At 37.2% G+C, this 14,830-nt stretch overlaps 2 protein-coding genes across 3 annotated transcripts in view; one reads left to right on the top strand and one right to left on the bottom strand.

The window, feature by feature from the left end:
* Positions 1-14,830, top strand: part of LOC134284269 (beta-arrestin-1) — a gene marked incomplete at its 5' end in the record, with an annotated part of 128,989 nt that overhangs the window by 42,646 nt on the left and 71,513 nt on the right.
* Positions 753-1,708, bottom strand: LOC134284270 (E3 ubiquitin-protein ligase KCMF1-like). Its single transcript, XM_062843013.1, has 2 exons — positions 1,452-1,708; positions 753-1,395 (listed from the first exon to the last, which is right to left on the bottom strand). Exons 1-2 carry the CDS (start codon positions 1,468-1,470, stop codon positions 815-817), a joined length of 600 nt encoding a protein of 199 aa, XP_062698997.1. The 5' UTR covers positions 1,471-1,708; the 3' UTR covers positions 753-814.

Below are 14,830 nucleotides of genomic sequence, written 5' to 3' on the forward strand. Positions count from 1 at the left end.
ATTTTAACAAAACTTGTATCGTTTATTCAAATAGACGTATAACAACATTTGTTATATTATGCTTTATAATATAATTGCTCCCAACATAATTTCGTAACACGTTTATTGCAATCTTTGTTATATTTTTTGTAGCAAAATTATTCCAGAATTTATTAGAGTTATCAGGGTTGTCGCGAAAAAGATTGATGATTTTTGTTATTTTGGTCACTCGAGCCAATAGATTTATAACAAAATTTGTATTTTTTTTAAATAGATGACAGAACTTGTTATAATTATGTTATGATTTCGCAAATTTAGTCTAACAAAATTTGATATAATCTTATGATTATCTCAACTTGTTATATTTTTGTTTTTAATTGGAGCGATGTTTCTTAGATTTTTTGTAATTTTAACTTCTAACGGTACAAACAACCGTTGTTACAAAAATCATCGTAACAAAATAACACATCCTATAATTTTGTTTTTCCCAGCTAGTCGGGATAGGGAGTTAAATTTCTAGGAAATGTGCCATTTGCTTTGGTGGGATTCGAACCCACGGCTCTGTATAGCTAAGTCTGGCACTTTAACCAACTAACGTAACGTATAACTAAATAACGTCGGGTTCAAGTAATCAGTTTACTTAAAAAGGTTTATCTGTCATACACGATTCTTTTCTTAATCCGGGGTTTGATCGAGTTCATTGAGAAATATTTTTTCGGGTTTGGGTCGGGTTCGGATTTTGTTTCTAATTGATAACAAGAAAGACAAAGACCTTATCTGGTGTTTAAAAAAACGAGCAAAAATCATGAAAATATATTCTCTGAATTCATTTTAATTAGTCTACTACAATTCTACATACTGGACAACTAGAATTATTTTGAAGCCATACATTTATACATTCTGAATGGAATTGATGTGTGCAGGAAAGATACCTAATATTATAATCCGACAGCATTTGCTCTATACAGATAGGACATTCTTGTGCTTCGTTGGAATTCGAAACCTCTTCCGCTGGAGTGCAGTATTCATGGTGCCGATTTTGCACATGCTGGTAAAAGGTATTGTTGAGGAATCGTACATTAACCCTTTGGTATACAAGGCAAATTGGGCATCGCACCGGATGCCCACCTTCATAATGATAAGATCCACAGTGTGCGATCAGATTGCTAGCGGTGAAGCCGTCATCGCCGCAATATGGACAGCGAAATGTGTACACTTCCTCCGACTCACTTTCATCTAGCCTTTTGGAAAATTCTTCTTCTGTCAGAATCTGTTGCATTGGGTGGTATGGCTTGTGCAACAAGTTGGAATGTCGTCCTTCAAAACATGTCTCGCATAAATCATAATTCTCGCACACCAGACAAGCGTACCGAATGTCAGTGAAGTTGTCCTCCTGGCAATAGTCACAGCGAATACCTGTAAATATTAATTGGACAGTTACACAATATTTCTTTAGAATTATCAAAACGAACCTTTATGCTCATCACTCATTTTGGAATCTAGGGAGAATAACTAGTGAACGATTGAAACAGCTCAGACTGAATACTATGTTCACTAAAGCTAGCGTTCTGTTCGCAATTTTATCAGTTGCTGTGGCGTTATCTCAAGTGCCAAACTAACTTCCCCTACTTCTTTCTACCTACTTAATCTTACTGTAGCTGCCCCGAATGCTTGTGAATGATATAACAAAACAAAATAGAAAGAAAACTATTAACGGTAGTATGAATCATTTGCACGAGAAACTACACACATACACTGCCGTTATACGCATAGTTGTCCCATGTTATATGGGATTCCCATATAACATGGGACAATTATGCGTAGGACGGCAGTACACGCATGACACAATTACGTATCACTTTGCCACAATTGCACAGTAGACTGCGTTTTAGGACTCGTTTAGCAATTCTACGTTTTAAATGTAAAATCATGTCCCAAACCCAACCTTTTGGTTGATAAAATATACAGTGGTGCAGAATTTTATCTATGTACCTTCACGTTTATGCGAAGCTTGCTAACATCGTACACGTCATACTCCGCAATCAATGCTCCGATTACACTAAAAGTTTTACTGTTACCCGCGCATATGTCAAGTGCGCAAATGAGTATACCCGCAGAAATGCCATCTGGGCAATTTTCTCCAGAAATTCCATCTGTGGATTCGTCTAGGATTGCTTTCTGGAAATACCTCTTTCTAAATTATTCCAGAAGAATTCGTTCCGGGGATTCCTCCAGATACTTCTAGGAGCATGTCAAAAAAGCGCTTCATTCCTATGGTTTGAGTAGGATGTAAATAGGAGCCTCTTCTGATCGGATGCCGATCAGAAGAAACAGTCTCCCTAACATGAATACAATGGGTCGTATGCATCAAAAATAGCCAACTTGAGCTTACTACAATTTTGATATTAAATACTACTTGTGGAACAATCAAAACGAGTTTACTACACTACAACTTTTGAACATACTACAAACAAAGCGTTTGGTATGAATAAAAGTAGTATTTACTACAAGTTTTGAGTTGTAAGCCTTAGATGTTGCTACTGGTGGTTTAGTAAAGACGGGATTCCGATGAAAATTCTAAGGAAATTTGAGAATTAGGATGAAATATTTACAAATTTTAGTCTAGTCTACACATACACAGCCATTCATTGAAAGAATCCTGGAAAATGATAGAATCCACTACTTCTTCCTGGGATGGGACATAGGTATTTGCCTCTTATGTCCTGGCTCGAAAGCCTAGGCCAATGCTCGCTCTTTGAAACGAGAAGAAAATATAACGATCCCTTCCCCGGGTGAATTAAATAACCTGCATTATAAGGAGGAAAGTAAGCAGTATGATTTCCATCGGCTATGTTTAATAAAAGTGTGTTCTGTTTGGAAAAATAGCATACATCAATGATAAATTAGACGGATCTTACCAAATATCCAAATTCACTGACCGGTATCCTCTGTCAACGAAGAGTAGTATATAGTTGAAATGTATGTTCAAAAATGTATCGTAAAGCGAAAGCATGAAACGGACTCACCGAAATTCAAAACCCAATTTTCTCCCCTCCTGGCCAACATTCTTCACTACTCCCATGCTGTGTATCCGCTATGAGGTCTCTCCGCCCGAATGAATCCCAAACCTCCACGTGGATCTGAACGCAGCTTTTCACTTCTTCCGTTTGCAGCACCGGTAGATCCAGATTCTGCAAACTGGAAACACTTCCGATCTTCGCTTTTTTTCTTCTCCCTTTTGCTCAAGACTTCTTAATGCCACCACTGCTTGACTACACACAGACATAATGCTCAAGGGCACTAAACCAATACATAAAATACCGTGAAACTTTCGCTAAAACATCCGGAATCAAATCCGGGGTAAAATCTGCGGGACGAACTCTTCTTACATGCCGCGTTCCTTACTATCGGGAACATGCACAAAACGATAATCGTTCTTCTTTAATTCTGGGTAGCAAGAGTTCTGAAGCAAAAACACTCTTCCTTTATTCTTGTTGGTTTTCGCAATCAGATAGATGAATCTTTGTATGGTGACACAACGGACACTAACGGAACGCGGACGCGGGTGGCACGGAACACCTTTGGCGGATTTTCATCCGCATGTGATCGACCAAAATATTTAGATACGGAAAACCCAAATTTGGACGCAAAAATAAAAAAATTGACAGCCGAATTTTTTTCACGTCCGGAGGAATTCTTGGAGGAATTCCTAAAGGAATCCTTGGAAAAATCCCTGGAGGAACTTTTGGAGGAATCTCTGCAGGAATCTCTGAAGGAATCCCTGGGTGAATTATTGGAGGAATCCATGGAGAAATTCCTGTAGGAATTCCTGGAGGAATCTCTAGAGAAATCCCTAGAGGAATCTTTGGAATCTTTGGAATGTCTGTGAAAATTCCTGAGGGTATCTTTGGAAAAATTTCTGAAGGAATCCCTTGAGGAATCACTGTGGGACTCCCTGGAAGAATTTCTGGAGGTATCCCTGGAGGAATCGCTAGAGGAATTTCTGGAGGAGTCTCTGGAGGAATTCCCGAAGAAATACCTGGAGGAATTCCTGAAAGAATCCCTTGAGGAATTCCTGGAGGAATCCCATCTCCATCCCATCATCAATCCCCCATTTTCAAACATGTTTCTTTATGTCACGTTCCAGTGATCGCGGGTGGGCCAGTTTTATCAATGATGCTTTTGCGGATTGTCACTGTAATTTGTATAAAAAAAACCATAAAGATAGAGCCGTCACATGACTATTTTGGGAATGTGATCAAAATTTCCTCGATACTGAAGATAAGTGAGCTCAAAACAGTCTCTCCAGCCTCTCCGGGTCTCACCGGAACCGGTTCCGGAATATCCGGATATGGTCAATGCACTCATGCCCTAATTATCACGCTGTCTTTCAGGTTCTTGATGAAAAAAACACGGCATTTGAATCGTCGAAACGAGCCTTTACACTAAAATCTGTATATGTCCCTTGTAGGCCCCTTCCGGAACCGGTTACAGGGGCCCATGTCCCGGAATGGTCACGGTCTGATTCTTGGAACTCATATCTTTCATTTAAGCCTAAGAGAATGAAAATCGGATCAAAAATGGTATTTTGGGAGCGTGTTAAAGTTATTGGCCATTTTTGACCCCTTAATGCCAAATGTGTTACTTTTTTTGTTGTTCTCTTCCTAGATGTCGCTGAAAGCGGATTATAGCTCGAAAATGCTCGTTTTCAAAAATTAAGAAAAGTCAGAAAATTTCAGGTCTCTTACTTATTTTGTTACGACATGACAATCAAATTAATACGCCGATTGGCCAAAAATGACCCTAATGCTAAAGGAAGGTTAAGGATATGAATCGATTCATAATTCATTCCCTAATCCCTCTGAGGATTTCTCCCGAACATCTATTAAGGATTTTTCTTTGTATTTCTTACGGGATTTCTCCTTCGCACTCAGTCCTGAATTGTCTGAAGACATGGAAAAGTGATTAGAATTCAACAGAGAAACGACAATTATAATTCCGATAGAAATAATGAAACCAGTGATACCAAAATAATTCAACAAAACAAAAAACATTATTGAAAGATAGGAAAGTGTCTACTCAATCATGTTGCTTAAACACTACATTTTATTACCGCATTGCATTGCAGTTCGAAATAGATGCCCATAAATGATAGAAAGTAGTGTTATTTATTAAGGCGAAACTGGAAGCATTTCCTCACTTTTTGGTTTTTGATTTTTTATTAAATAACGAAGCAATCAGGTGATCAGGATCCTGAGAGGGTCTTAAAGAGGAATCATAAGGAAAATGTCGTGAAAGAAAGAACCCTTTTGAAAAATTATGGAAGGCGTTTCAAGAGGTATTTCTGTAAGAGTTCCAGAAAGAATTCCTGATGGAGTTATTGGAGAAATCCTTGTGGGAAAATAAACTTCCAGTCTCATCCGCGACCACCTAAAATTTGCAGCCTCTTTTCGAAGTCGTGCGCTTGCCGGAAATGTCTGTTTGATTTGTGAGCTCTCGTCTTGTACCTCCAGTATGAATATCCAGATTTTTCTGGATCCAACTTGCTTACCGAATAATCATCCAGATAAATATAAAGAAAATCGCGTTAAGTATCGCGTTTGAATTCCACTATGAATTTGCATCCTTTGACAGATACGTATTTCAACCTCAACTGTAAGGTAAGTCGAGTCAAGTACAAGACACTGAAGACGACCTTACAGTTGAGGTCGAAATACGTATCTGCGGATGCAAATTCTTAGTGGAATTCAGAGGAACAGTACTTAACGCGATTTTCTTTTTACTTACAGATATTCCCCTAACAAGCCCAGGTTAATCATCATCAGATAAATATGTTTTTTTTATTATCGTACGGGTTTGGGCCGAAGGGTCTCAGATTTTCATGAAACTTTTTCCACAGGCAGGGCTCATAGATAAAGCCTGTATCCGCAATAATCGGGACACAGTAGTACGGCTGCAGCTCTGTAATGAATCGGTAAAATTGGACAAATAATTGACTGGGAACTCTTTGGTGTATGTTTATTATCTGTGCCAAATTTCATAAAAATCGATGCATTACTTTTAATTGTGGATAAAAAACAAACAGACGTGGTTGAAAGCATTTTGTACAATCATGGCCAATTTTCATTCGCGTAGTAGATGGTTCTTTTACGCTACAGTTAAAAGTTCTGTGATGATAATTATGAAATTTTGTTAGCAGTTATGATACTTATAGAGACACTTTCTTGCAAAATTTCATCCACTTTTATCAATCGGTTTGAAAGCTACTGGTGTTGATAGGGGTGAGTGTTAGTGAATTTTTTTCGTGTTTTTCATGTGCGATGTTTGCCTATGCATAACTTTTGTATTTATGTTTATGTTTATTTTTTAACTTCTGATTTTGAAAGAGGGAAAAGCCCCTTTGAGTGATTTCCTTACATTACGAAATCGTTCTCAAAAAGGCATAAAACCTCTTTTTCTTTAAAAAAAAACAGTAATTACAAAATAAAGAAAACTTAATATTAAAGGCTCATCCGGAATTGTTCCATGCCAGAGCCGACGACATCCAATGGGCCACCACACGTATGGAAAACTTTTGTATTTCTCCGCCAATTTTCATGAAATTTTCACAGAAGGTAGTTGATTATGTGTTAATTATGTCTGCAAAATTTGATGATTATTGGTGTAGTACTTTCAAAAGTACAATCGAAACAATAAAGGATGCTGACTAATTGCTGTATGAGGGGCTAAAATCACGTTTAGTCCCAATATATGTTTCGACTATAAAATTGTTGATAGTGCATCGATTTTTTGAAATTTTGCCTACGAATTTAGATTAAGAGGTTTGTGTTCAAAATTTCAGCCATTTCCTTTGCAAAATTCAAAAGTTACAGCGCGGACAAGCAAAACTAGGGGCTGTACAAAACTCAATGGCGCACAGTCTACTCTTTCATTGCTACAACAAAAAGTACTGCACCGATTCACATGGAATTTTGTAGGTGAAATTATCACATCTTAAGATGTTATGAGGCCGAATTTGAGCAACTTTATTGTGTCTATTACAGAGTTACAGCTGTATTTCTGTGTCCCGATTATTGCGGATACAGGCTTTATATGAACAAAAAAAAATTGAAAAAAATCAGTGTCGTCTATTTTCCCGAAAAACTCAGGTGGAATTTGTTTGTTTTCCTCTGATACTACAGGGTGGCCACCGAACCGGGAAAAACGGGAAAACCGGGAAAAAGACGGGAATTCGGGACGACCGGGAAAAAAGCGGGAAAAAGCCGGGAATTTGAGATGATTACCGGGAAAACTGTTGTTAACCCTCTAATACCCAATCCCGCCTTTAGACGGGGTATAGTTTGAGCATTTTTGTAATTTTTGTTTCGTGGAAAATCATTTTTTTATATTTTTGTCTGATATTTAGGACTGTTTTGTATATCTCAAAATGGTTTTTGGTGTATTTTAAAACGTATTTACATTTTTTAAAAATCATTGAAAAATTGATGTTTTAGTCACCTTTTAGAAGTCATTGTTTATTTTGTATTGAATCGCTACAATTAACATATTTTAAATTTTTCCCAAATCATTCTATCCTTGTTTAATAGTTTAAGGGAATCGAATACACTCTAAAATTATTTTCCTTAAAATTACACGGAAAATAATATTTTCTGTGAAAAAAATTTCAAACATCAATATTCCAACAATAATCATAAAATCTCAAAATGTTTTCATCTCAAAAAATCCGTTCCACAAATTGGCTTCCAGGAAAAATATAAAAGTGTGGGGATGTTCAAAAATAAAAATTAGAAAAATCAAAAACTGAAATTCACGAAATCGAGAATTAAAAAGAATTATCTTCCAAAACATGTTTAAATCGATTTTAGATGACAAAAAATGATATTTAGATCAAAATCAAAAATTTGGGTATTAGAGGGTTAAAAGTAACTTAATGAGCCTATTTGAATGTCTACACCTCATCTGCAAAATCAAAGCCAAACCCAAATACTCCTGGGATAATTCTACGAAATCCCAAGGAATTCTCCTGTGCAATCACTGGAATTTCCTTAAAACAGAACTTGGGATTCTCCAAGAAGTTTCTTCTAGAATTCCTCTAGCCTCTAGGTTTTTGTACCGCTAGATTACCTCTTGGAATTCGATGATTTTTTTTCGAGGAAAGAGTTTCTTACATCTGAGATTTTTTCAAAAGTTTCTTTTTGGATACTTTCCGAAATTCCATCAGGAATCTTAATAGATTAGAAAATCATAACCAAGATTCATCAAGATTTTCCTGCCACAATTATAATAGAAGTAGGAAGCTCCAATCTTAAAAATTTCCTACGGGAATTCTTCTCAGATTATTTTTTTGAATCCCTCCCGAAAATCTTTCCTTTTCTTTCTGGAGCTCCCTCTGGGGTTTCCCTAGAATTTTTCTCTGGAATTCCTCCTAAAGCTTTTTTTTATCAATCTGGAGTTATTTCTGGGGTTTTTACAGAGTTTTTTCTGGTATTTTTTCAGGAAATCATTCTGTGACTCATCCATCTCCACGAGTTCTTTGCAGGATTCCTGCAGGAGATCTTTTTTAGAACTTGTGCGCAGCAGGAGTTCCTTCTGAAACTTTGATTTTGAAATCTTCCAAGAGATTTTGTTAAATTGTATCTTTATTTTATATTTGCTTTTGGGATTTCTCCAGTGATTCTTATTGCGTTTCCTTCAAGAGTTTTTCTTGGGTACCCTCCAGAAGTTTGTTCTAGGAAATCTCCAGGAGTTGCGTATGAAAGTCCTCCAGGAGTTGCCTTTGGGCATCCTCCAGAAGTTCCTCCTGCAAATCATCCAGGAGTTCCTTCTGGGAGCCCTCCTGGGATTTCTTACAAAAACTTTACGGTAGCTATTTCTGGAAATACTCCAGAATCCTGAACATCAAACTACTGCAGGAGTTTTTTTTTTTCGAGAAATCTTCCATTGGTCCAATGGGAAAGCTTCTAGACATATGGGAGTTTCTTTTGGGAATCCTTCAGGAGTTCTAGGAGAAATCCCTAGACCTAGATCGAATTCATGATCACAGACCAAAATTCAATTCCCTAATTGCCAATAGACTAAAATCCTAAATTTCCTAAAGTAACCACTTCTAGAATAAATCCATTAACCCTTGAGCGGTTGCGCTGTTGTTTTTTGTATAACACGTTGAAAAAATCTCGCTTTTTGTGTTCAGTGTTAGCGTGGTGCTGTAACGTGAGTAGGGCACCAATTCGGCCATTGTGGCAGCCATCATTTGTATTCTCTGATGTTTCTCCTTAAGGAATCTGGAGAAATCCACTAAAGATATACAAGGTGGAATCCCTAACAGGAGTTACTGAAGAAATCCAAGATAATATTTTTAGTAATCTAAAGATAAAATCTCGGACAAAACTCTGTAAGAATCTCCAGATGAAAGTTTTTGGGGGAATACTCTGTTGGACATCCAGAAGGAATTCCCGGAAACAACACCAATGAAGGTGTGTTAGGGCACCTACGCTAATGAATTAAAAAAAGGTTCGATTATCATCCATGTCGTGGATAATCGAGTCCGACCTTTGCTGATTTTATATGCATATCTTAACTATTATAGATTTATCATAGTAAGCTACCTCTTTTACACTTGTTTATTTTTTTTTCTAAAGTACAAGAAAAGAAGTAAAATGATGAGTGAGGGAAAGCCTGAATTATGCACTATTTGGAGCTGAACAAAAATATTTTGTAAGTAATTGTGTAGCATACGTCTTTTATGTCATCATTGGTGGTTACTTCTATGTTTTCCATAGATGCATTGCGTCAAGAATAATGTTTAACTTTAAATATCTAGTACATAGTATTCATAGGATTGCAAGTGCATTTTTACATGTTACTTATTATCCATATGAAACGAAAATTGGGCGTTACTTACTAAAAAAATGTGCACTTTAAAACCCGGGAAAAGTTTAGTAATGGTACCGGGAAAACCGGGAAAAAGACGGGAATTTCAAAACAGAAATTTAGTGGCCACCCTTACTAATTTTGAAAAATCATAACTCAAGAACGAAGCATCGTAGAAACAAAGTTATTAATGAAAATCAAAGCAAATTTTCACAGGAATCCAAAAAATGAAGTGGATAAAGTTTTCCACCAAATTTTCAACCGTGGAGAAAATTCATAAAGAAAAGCTGAAAAAGCTATGCCCAAACTCGCGGGAAATTAAAAAAAATTGAGAAGGTAATTTCGCTTGATCGCTGAAATTTTAAGAATAGCATAGCATAGCATAGCATAGCATAGCCGACCGTACACATCCTGGGGTGGCTGTCGATAGAGAAGTTTAATGCGCCAGAAAAGTTGCCTGGGACTTGACAAACCTTTCATTTAACGAACTCTCGACACCTGGCCAGGTCCTTACGATCAGCGGGGATGGGGAGGAAATGTTGATTAGATATCTACTCAGAATATGTCCAAGAACTTGGCCCACTTCATAGATATCTGGAGTTGGAAATTGGATAGGGTTTAATGGGGTGCTTTCCTTGGCGAAAAAGCGTACGAGAAATTGTCATGGTTTAATCATTTACCTGGTTACCACTGAAAAGTAAAAATAAGCATTAAGTAAGTCGCACAAATTTCGTAGGTAGTACAGCCGTCGACCACAGCCCAAGTAACAATTTTAATTTTATCAAAGTTTTTTAGCGTTCCAAAAATCCTAAACATAAAACCATTGATGCCGACTTGAAAATGCTCTCGAGTTCTTGTATGCCTCAATAAGCCCACGTTCTGGCTAGTTGGCCCAGTCTTATTAGGGTCTGCAGGACTTCGTATGCAAACCGGCTTAGGATTTCGGGTTGTATCATAGTTTTATCAATCTTCTAAATAAAACCATCTTCAGACTTGTCAAATAATTGTTTTGATTATTTTTCACTCTCAATGTTCGATCGTCAGCATAAATTATGCTTGGTTGTTTATCCAGCCATCAATTGGAAAGATGCAGATATGGAGATTTGTTTTCCTATTTAATACGTGTAAAGAGACATGCCACGGAAAATTTGTGGTGAATGTGACTGTGATATTGACAAAAACTAAGTGCGCCACACAAACTATGCATAATTTGGTAGTTAAATGCATTTAATTTACTCGGTGGAATTGGGTGCAAAAAAGGTTTTTTCAACACAGCGGAGTTTAAAAGACATTATGTTATTTTTCTGGCAAAATAAAATGACGGAAACGTGTTATGTGTTAAATTTGATCCTAAGCTGTACGTGAAATCATAAAATTGAGTAATAATTTTTCTGTATTTACATAAATTATCTCGGCTAGCGACATATTTTTCTGATAAAACTCTGTGTTCCTGATGATTCCTCCAATAGGGCTAACCCTCCTGAGGTAGTCATAACTGAGCTCATGATAGAACTAGCGGTTTTATCACAGCATTTTTTTGGCTTATGTTACGGCCACGAAATCTTTTGTTGGTTTTATGCATTGCCTCACAGTTTTATGTATTTGTTTACAAAAAAAAATCTCTCCGACAACAACCGCAAATGCAAGTTTTATTGGAATGATATATAATAAGTGATAAAACCAATTCATGTCTACTTGCAAGTCTTAAACTGAAGAAGTTTATAGCAGAAGTTATATGATGGTTTTATGGAACGCCAAAGGTTCAAAGAAAAAAACTACCACATAAAACTAATTTAGAACAACGAGCTTTTTGACATGCTCGTATAAAACCAGGATAAAACATGAATAAACCTTCAAGGCATGCTGATTGTTACTTGGGAGTCCTTCCCGTCGGATACCAAAACACAAAGATTGGAGACTTATCTTTGACTTCTCGACAAGACTGACGTAATCCTCCAACAGTCGAGAGTTGTCCTGGCCTCGTCCTTGCGACTGCTGAGGAAGATGAAAGGATGGTTAGTTAGACACCTAAAGAAAGCTGTAGAAAGTTCTACGACTTCTCAGGCCTAGGCGTCAAGAGGATATGGGTGTTGTTCTAGGTGTTGTTAGTGGAAGGGTACTCCAAAGGATGCGGTTGGTCAACGTAAAGGTACACCATTATTAGACTGCTCCGAAATAGTTATCTGCCCAATATGTCCTGGCTGCCTCATCATCTGCATTACTTGATTTTTCGGTTGAGAATCTGAAATATTACATAATATTAACATTGACGTCGAATAACCTACATATTATTGATACGCTCGCCACAGTTATATATTTTTACAATCTAATTTGTATTATACAATAAATTTACCTGAATCCTGCTGAAATAAAATATTGATTAGCAGCATAATTGAAACAAAAATATTAGGTACATAAACATCAAAAAAGTGCATCAAACTTTGATCTTGGAATATTTGTAAACTAATGCCTGATTCTTTTAGGCAGGAAAATTTCAAGATCAAAATTTGATTTGGTAGATCTTACGCCGCAACACACCATTCTGAGGTGATCTACCCACGTTACGGGGGTTGATCGCTGAAATTTTAAGAATGCACTTTTTTTTCGTTCCTGAGTTATGGCCAATTTTGTTGAAAAATGTCCAAATGTGCCCAAAGGCTTTTTTTTTAATCATAACTCAAGAACGAAGCATGGTAGAAACAAAGTTTTTTTATGAAACACAGGCAGGGCTGTGGAAAAAGTTTCATGAAAATCTGAGACCCTTCGGCCCAATTTGGACGATAATAAAAAAAAAATGCCCATATGTAAATTCTACGCTGAACCACAAGCTTCCAGCAAGGTATTGCAGAACTACGCGTAAAAGATTTATTTTGACAGTTCTGCACTACACGCATGTAGTAAACACCAAGGGGCCAGACACGTATAATTCTTGGATTAGTATATTATTGTATACTAAAATAGATTAGTGCATCGTAGCAAACTGTGCGGCCGATTTTTTCGATAAACAATGTTTGTTTCTTGATCTTGATCTTGATCATCTGTCACAGCCTTGATTTCAGCCAGTACGATTACTTTGATGGTAATACATTAATATACATTAATACATTAATATACCGCAAATATATTAATATTCTTCTAGTACACTTATTATGCTAATACGTGTCTAACCCCTTGGTAAACACTCATGTTCGAAAAGAGAAAAAAAAACTACATGTTCAAAAACTTTTTTATTCATACCAACTAGAGTAGTGGGCGTATTTTGGCCCGGGGCATATATTCTGGCGATAAATGACTGCAAGACAGGCAAACGGTTCTAGCACGGCCATCAAAATGTAGCCGTCTTGCATTAAAACCCGATTCGGGATGGCCAATTAGGATTAGTTTTCTTAGACAAAATTAAGGTATGAACAGTACAAAGACTGTTAACAAGAATGCAATCAGGCATAATACAAAACACAAACTCCAGAATAACTGATCGACCTAAAACAATGTTATGTTTGGTGTTGTTTCAAATTTATGTTTTATGTGTGTGTCAATTTGTCGTGAATTATTGTACATTTGTAGTGTTCTGTTTTATTTTTCGCGACTGGGTGCCAAGTGAAAAATAAAATAGAGAATTTGTAGGGTTCCATGTTATTTCACGTAATAATCTTGGCAAATGATTGTTGGAAGTTCGAATAATCATTTGCCAAGATTTTGTAGATATTATATGATAAATGTAATAAAAATCCCAGGGTGGGCCAAAATACGTCCACTACCCTATGTAGTAAGCTCTGTGGACTTTATTTCGCAGTAGATACTACAAGAAGTATGTAAAGTTCGCTACTTTTAAATCATACGACTCAATATGTTTCGAGGTTACTTTTGACTGTGGCTTGCAATTGCTCTTACGAAGATTTATGTACAGTCTAGACTCCTACTACACGGCTTCCGTCTACACGGATTCCTAATACACGGCAGTCCGTATTGTTGGAATCACAGGGCTTATGGGATTTCGCCTAATTGGGGGTGTGAGCGAATATCTCAGGCGTATTACAAGATAGCACCATACTTTCTTTGGCAAAGTTGTAGTACTAGAATAGATCTACCACACAATGCCAACTATCATCCAATTAGTTGGCAATTTGGCCGATAGAGCCGCTATGTAGAAGTGGTTGCTATGTACACTCGCCAGTAGAAGCACTCATGAGTTATCACATGCGATATCTCAAGATCTACTTTATTTGGAACAGTGCTGTCTTCGGCAAAGTTGTTCAGTAGGTCAAAACAATTTGGTGGTCGCCGCTAGGTGGCGCTAGTTGTCAACTAAAATTTCAAACTCCGCCATCTCGAGATCCAGAGCAGATAGAAAAGTGTCGTCTTCGGCAAAGTTCTTCAGGAAGTCAAGAGCAATCTGGTGATTCAACAACTAGTTTGTGATTTTGCCGCTAGGTGGCGCTAGTTGTGAAATAAAGCATCAAACTCCGCTATCTCGAGATCCAGAGCAGATAGAAAAGTGCCGTCTTCGGCAAAGTTCTTCAGATAGTCAAGAGCAATCTGGTGATTCAACAATTAGTTTGTGATTTCGCCGCTAGGTGGCGCTAGTCATCAAGTAAAGTTTCAAACTTCTCTATCTGGAGATCCAGAACAGATAGGAAAGTTCCGTCTTCGGCAAAATTTTTCAGGAAGTCAAGAGCAATTTGGTGATTCAACAACTATTTTGTGATTTTGCCGCTGCTAGATGGGACTAGTTGTCAACTAAAATGTCAAACTCCGCTATCTCGAGATCCAGAGCAGATAGAAAAGTGCCGTCTTCGGCAAAGTTCTTCAGGAAGTCAAGAGCAATCTGGTGATTCAACAACTAGTTCGTGATTTCGCCACTAGGTGGCGCTAGTTGTGAAATAAAGCATCAAACTCCGCTATCTCGAGATCCAGAGCAGATAGAAAAGTGCCGTCTTCGGCAAAGTTCTTCAGGTAGTCAAGAGCAATCTGGTGATTCAAC

This window comes from Aedes albopictus, chromosome 3 (assembly GCF_035046485.1).
Source record: "Aedes albopictus strain Foshan chromosome 3, AalbF5, whole genome shotgun sequence".
NCBI classification, from domain to species: domain Eukaryota; kingdom Metazoa; phylum Arthropoda; class Insecta; order Diptera; family Culicidae; genus Aedes; species Aedes albopictus.